The following is a 6237-nucleotide window of genomic DNA, read 5'->3' on the forward strand; positions in this document are numbered from 1 at the left end:
GTGCATGTATGCCTGTGTCTGTGTTTATATGTGTGCATGGACCTGTTTATATGTGTGCATGTGTCTGTGTTTATATGTGTGCATGTCTGTGTGCCTGTGTTGGTGTGTTTATGTGTGCATGTGTCTGTTTATATGTGTGCATGTCTGTGCGTGTACGTGTCTATTTATATGTGTGCATGTCTGTGTGTGCATGTGTCTTCGCATGTGTGTAACATGCATATGTCTGTGTGTGTGGCAGTGGGGTCTGGGCTCCCATCAAGCCAGGGTCCCCACACATTGCCCCTTGCCGGGGTTCCACCTTCTGAACTCTTTACAAGTTCAGTTCTTCCAATTATAAAAGAACATTAAAAAAAATGTTTTAGGCCGGGCGTGGTGGCTCACGCCTGTAATCCCAGCACTTTGGGAGATCGAGGCAGACGGATCACGAGGTCAAGAGCTCGAGAGCAGCCTGACCAACATGGTGAACACGGTCTCTACTAAAAATACAAAAATTAGCCGGGCGTGGTGGCGCATGCCTATGATCCCAGGTACTCAGGAGGCTGAGGCAGGAGAATCGCTTGAACCCAGGAGGGAGAGGTTGCAGTGAGCCGAGACTGCACAACTGCACTCCAGCCTGGGTGACAGACAGAATGAGATTCCGTCTCAAAAATATACAAACAAACAAAAAAAGGTTTTAAAAGTTGAAAAAATGATGAAAGTATGGAGCAACATAGGAGAGCACCAGGCATCACTGTGACCACCTGTGCAGTGAAGCCAGTGGGGCTGGCCTTGCTGCCTTCTGGGAGGGGCTGTCTGGCCCACAGGCTGGAGCTCACACTTATGTGTGTACATGTACATGTGCAGGGGAACTGCTCATATTTGATAAGACCCCCAAAGGCTGCCGGCAGTAGGGACCTGGAGGGACCAGGCTGATAGCACCAGGGCCAAGGACAGTGGTGGGTAACACTGAGTGGTCACCAGCCCTCCCGGCCCCCAGGAGAGCGGGCCCACCCCTCCACCCTCACCCCCGAGGACAAGGTGATGACTTTTCCTCTGGGAGGCTCCTCAGGCTTTGGTGGGAATGGTTCCTTCAACATAGGCAGGTAAAAAACCAGCCCACAAGCCAATCCTGTGGCCTCCAAGGACAAAGGGTGGCAGGATGATCACCTTCAAGGTCATTCCGTAACCCCCACCCCCACAGGGACAGGCCTTCTATTTTTTATCTGTGAACACACAGTAATTCCACAACGGGGGCCTGAGCTTAACACACTGACAGCACCCCGATCTCCAGATTCCCACATCCACCTGCTTCTGTGACGTCCGACACACATCGCAAACCTTCTGAGAGGGCTGAAACTCCTGATACCCCAGCTCCCTGCCCCCCACCTCCTGCTCCCCCACCCGCAGTACAGCTCATGGCCCCGCAGTACAGAGCTGCTGAGACCAGGGACGCCAACTCCTGCTCCATCCCTCCCGCCCTCAGAGCCCATCCCTGTCCATCTTTTGCTCAATTTATTCAAGCTCCTGCTGTCTCCTGCTTGAAGCATCCTCCTCACCTCCCCTTGTAACCCCCGAGGCCTAAGGAAGCTTTGAAAGGGGCCTTCAATCACGGGTCATCTCTCCCCCGCCTCCCTCCCTCCAATGGCCTCCCCTGGAATAAAGCGAAGCTCGTCACAATGACTCAGCCCCACTGGCCTCCCACTCTCCCTTCTCCCCTCGGGTCTGCCTCCTGCCTCGGGGCCCTTACAAGAGATGCAGGGTCCTTCCGGCTCTACTTTTCTTTTGTTTTTGAGATGGAGTTTCACTCTTGTCGCCCAGGCTGGAGTGTAGTGGTGTGATCTCAGCTCACTGCAACCTCCACTTCCTGGGTTCAAGCGATTCTCGTGCCTCAATCTCCGGAGTAGCTGGGATTACAGGCGCCCGCCACCACGCCCAGCTCATTTGTGTATTTTTAGTAGAGACAGGGTTTTGCTATGCTGGCCGGGCTGGTCTTGAACTCCTGACCTCAGGTGATCCACCTACCTTGGCCTCCCAAAGTGCTACGATGACAGATGTGAGCCACTGCGCCCAGCCCTCTGGCTGTACTTTAATGCCACCCGTTTGGCCTCCCCTGGGCACCTACTCGAAGCAGCCCTGCGTCACCTGCCCCTCCCCCCGCCCTGTGGGCACCCACCACCCCACACAGTTGCTGTCATTCTTTGCAGAGCCTCCCACTTGGGAAAGGTGGTCCTGTTTGCTCACTAGCGTCCTGACCTGGGACCTGTCTCCCTGAGACCACGGGCCTACGGGGCAGGGGTACCTCGGCCTCAGCCACCTCACTCTCTTGGCTCAGCCCAACTCTGGGGAACCCGCTCGGACACGGCTGTGGACACAGACTCACCCCCACTCAGCACCGAGTGCTCCTCCACCATCTTGGTCACGTAGGTGTCGGGGTCCACACAGAAGTCGCTGGAGCCCTGGGGTGGGCGTGGGCAAGCAAGAGGACCAAGCTGGGCCTAAAGGGAAGCTCTTGGGGGTAGAACCAGCCCCCGGAGTCTGCTTTCAACTAAGGAGGGTGGACTGTGAATCTGGGGTTACAGGCGGACTGTGCCCACGGTGGGTCCCCACTGCTCTTGGAACCCAGTGCCCAGGGAAGACAGGAGGGGAGAGGAGTGTGGCTTCCCCTCGTCCCTCCCCCAGTGCCCAGGTCCAGCAGCCGGGGACCTCACCCCCTCTGCCACTCACCACGGACACAGCCAGCTCCAAGCCCAGTGCGCCCCAGCTGATGACCAGGGCCAGGACTCCCAGCAGGCAGACCCTGGGGGAGAGACAGCCAGTCAGCAGCCCCCAGGCCAGGGTGGGGGCTGTGCCACCTGTTGGGCTGCAGGCCAGAAGGCAGGTCCCTGTGCACATCAGGACTCAGCCCACACACGGGCTGGGACTCTATGGCCTGGCCTCAGCCAGAGCTGCCCACAGCCCAGGGCCCAGATGGATCCCTCTCCTGGGTGGGGTGGGGCTCAGAGATCCGAGCTGGAAGCAGGACTGGAAGGCCAGGTGGGTCTCGGGGCCCTGCCCTTCCTGTCCCCCAGGTCCCTCTCCTGAACAGGCAACAGTGTCCACTTTCATGTGGGTCCCCACATCCCGCTACCCACGTAGCAGCCCAAGGGGCCTGATAACCGCAGCTAGACCAAGCCCTCCTGTGCTGAACCCTCGCTCAGCAACCGGGGACTCAGAGCTCTTGCTACGGCACTGGCCTCTCCCTCATCTGAGGCCTCACCTCACCCACATCTGGCTCCCTTTGATCCAGACACACAGGCCCCCTGTGCATACCCCACTGCAGGTGCCCCCCCCCACAGGTCCCCCACATCCCAGTTCAGGCCCCCTAAACACACCCCAGTGCAGGCCCCACACCCCACTGCACACTGTCATCCTTTCTCATCTGTCCAGGCGTCCCTTACTCCCTTGGGTCCCCACTCAATTCCTCCTCTCTCAGGTTCCTTGGGCACGGTGTGCAGCTGTACTCCCCCAACTCACCCCACTGCAGGCCTGCACACCACCCCGGATTTTCCTCTCCAGGGTGCTATCACTTCTGGCCTATGCCACATTTCCCTCATTCTGCTCCTCTGTGGCCTGTGAGTGCCACGTTGGGGGAGGCTGGGTGTTCTCCCATCTCTCTCGGGCCTGGCCCAGGGAGGCACCAGCCATGGCCATGCGGCTGTGCAGTGAAGGGCAGTGACAACACCTCACCTCCCCCGAAGGAGCTGCCACTCTCTCTGCCTTCCAAATGAGGAGACCAAGGCCCAGCACCAATAAGCTACCTGACCAAGGTCACCCTCCTGGTAAGCCAGAGCTGGAGCTGGAACCCAGGCTGTCCCAGGGCCAAGGATGGAAGGGGTGGAGGAAGGAGCCCCAGCCTGGTCTCTGGGTGGCCCCGGGCACTGGGAGACCTGGACAGGTTGCTTCAGGTTCTGGGCTACAAGTGCCCCACATGCAGACTCTTGAAGGAAATCAAGGGTTGGGGGCAAGTGTGCCGGGATTCTGGCGACAGGGGCACAGGCCACAGGAGCACAGGCCACAGGCATGGAAAGGGAATCTCAGAACAGGCCCAGTGCAGGGGTTTCCTGCTCAGCCCCCACCACAGAGCTTGTGGCGAGGATCTGCCGATGGGGTGGGGGAAGTGGTGCCACGTGCTTGCCCTCCCCCTCCGCTTCGGGCCCACAGAGGGCCGACACTCCCAGACTCACCCCACCAGGATGCCCTTGGAGCTGCGGATGAGGCCGACCAGCACCAGGAGGCAAATGATGACGTCCAGCAGCAGCAGGCCCAAGTAGCCCAGCCACCTGCAGGCACACCTGAGAGTGGGCCAGGGCACAGGGATGCAGGACCAGGGAGTGGGGCACCAGGGGCCCTCAAGGGGGAGCTGAGGCCAGCAGCCTGGCACCCCAGAGGGCATTCAGAGGGTCTGGGTCATGGGAACTGGTGTCAGTTCTTGAGAAAGGCTCCCATTAGGGGAACTCCAGTCATTGCCTGTGACCTCCAGTGGCCCTGGGCCCCCCACCCATCAGACCTCATGTACTAGGTGCTGACAGCAAAACCGGCCCAAGGAGGGTGAGGCTTGCCCAGGTGGGGTTGGGCAGGGAGGAGCGCCTGGCCGCACCTGTACCAGTCGTAGAGATCCACCTGCTCCGCCAGCACCTCCAGCGACACTGCCGTGTTCCTCCAAAAAGGGATGGCAGCCGTGTAGCCCAGTAGCGTCTCCAGCAGGCCCTGCAGCCGCTGTACGGCGCGCAGGGGCTCGGGTCGCCCGGCCAGCTGCCGCTCCAGGGTCTGCAAGCTGGGCTCCGCCGTGTGGTTCAGCCCCACTGCCGTGTCCCACACCTGCGCCGGACCCGCGGGCGTGAGGTTGGGAGGGCGCCCCCCTCGCCCCAGAGGCTGGGCCCTTCCTGCACAGCCCCAGCCCCGGCTGCCCCGCCCAGCCTCGCGCAGACATGGGGTTCTGGAGCAGCAAGAGTGCCCCGGCCCCAACTCTGCGGTCACTCACGCGGTCCTGGACCCCGGCCACCGTGCGGTTGGCGTGACGGAGCGAGTAGGTGGCCCGATGGATGCCGTCACTGGTCTCCCCGTTGCCGTAGAATCCCACGGCGATGCCGGCGCTGGAGAGGGCAGGGGCATGAGGGCGGGGCCTGGCGATGTAGCCCCGCCCACCCCAACACTCCAGCCCCGCCCCCTTGGGGGCCGCCCTCTCTGGCCCCGCCCTCCGGCCCCGCCCCATCGTGCTCACCTGCACACCAGCGTGGCGATGATGACACACCAGGCCGTGCAGCAGCAGTCGGCGTCCAGGTGCTCCTCGCTCTTGCGCCGCCGACAGCACAGCCAGAAGGAGTAGAAGAGGAGGAAGAGGAGGTCCAGGGCGAGGCAGGCCAGGGCGGCGGCCCCCAGCAGCAGCAGCGCCTGCGGGCAGGCAGGAAGCGGCGCTGGAGGGGGTAGACCTCCAGCCCAGAGTCCCACGCCCCGCCCCAGCAGGGGACCTGGCGCACACTCCCATTTAATCCTGTCCCCAGCCCTAGGAAGTGGGCCCCATCCCCAACTTGTAGGTGAGGCATGGAGGCTCCCACCACCTCAGTGATGCACCTGGGGTCACCCAGGCCTGGACCCCACACCTGGGACCCCGGTCTCACCATCCTCAAGGCTGCACTGCATCAAGACTCCATAGCCAGTAGGAGGGACCGGGTGGACAGACTCCAGGCCTCTGTGGCTCGGGCAAGGCCACGTGTCCCCTCCCCACCGGGTCCCCAGAGTCCAGGGCAGGTGCTCAGGACATCTGCCCCACCACGCCCCAAGGAGAGGTGCTGGATGTAGGTGGCCAGAGAATGTGGGTGACAAATGAGGACCCAGCATGCTGGTGAGCCAGCATCCTTGCAGCCACAGCCCCACTGAGGTGGTCCCTCCACCTCCCCAAGCCTGGTTTCTCTTCTGTAGAAAGAAGTGCTGCTGGCCGGGCGCAGTGGCTCAAGCCTGTAATCCCAGCACTTTGGGAGGCCGAGATGGGAGGATCACGAGGTCAGGAGATAGAGATCATCCTGGCTAACATGGTGAAACCCCGTCTCTACTAAAAAAATACAAAAAACTAGCCGGGCGAGGTGGCGGGTGCCTGTAGTCCCAGCTACTCAGGAGGCTGAGGCAGGAGAATGGCGTGAACTCGGGAGGTGGAGCTTGCAGTGAGCTGAGATCCTGCCACTGCACTCCAGCCTGGGCGACAGAGCGAGACTCTGTCTCAAA

The 6237-nt window shown here is 61.3% G+C and overlaps 1 protein-coding gene across 1 annotated transcript in view; it reads right to left on the minus strand.

Annotated features, from left to right (window-relative positions):
• Positions 1 to 6237, minus strand: part of TTYH3 (tweety family member 3) — a 36770-nt gene that overhangs the window by 15686 nt on the left and 14847 nt on the right. The window contains exons 2-7 of the mRNA XM_017892379.1: positions 5240 to 5409; positions 5000 to 5111; positions 4616 to 4836; positions 4203 to 4298; positions 2704 to 2776; positions 2299 to 2435 (exon numbers count right to left, since the gene is read on the minus strand). Coding sequence (XP_017747868.1) covers positions 2299 to 2435; positions 2704 to 2776; positions 4203 to 4298; positions 4616 to 4836; positions 5000 to 5111; positions 5240 to 5409 — 809 coding nt within the window. The remainder of the gene's footprint in view (positions 1 to 2298; positions 2436 to 2703; positions 2777 to 4202; positions 4299 to 4615; positions 4837 to 4999; positions 5112 to 5239; positions 5410 to 6237) is intronic.

Source organism: Rhinopithecus bieti, unplaced genomic scaffold (genome assembly GCF_001698545.2).
Source record: "Rhinopithecus bieti isolate Rb0 unplaced genomic scaffold, ASM169854v2 scaffold_1017, whole genome shotgun sequence".
NCBI lineage: Eukaryota > Metazoa > Chordata > Mammalia > Primates > Cercopithecidae > Rhinopithecus > Rhinopithecus bieti.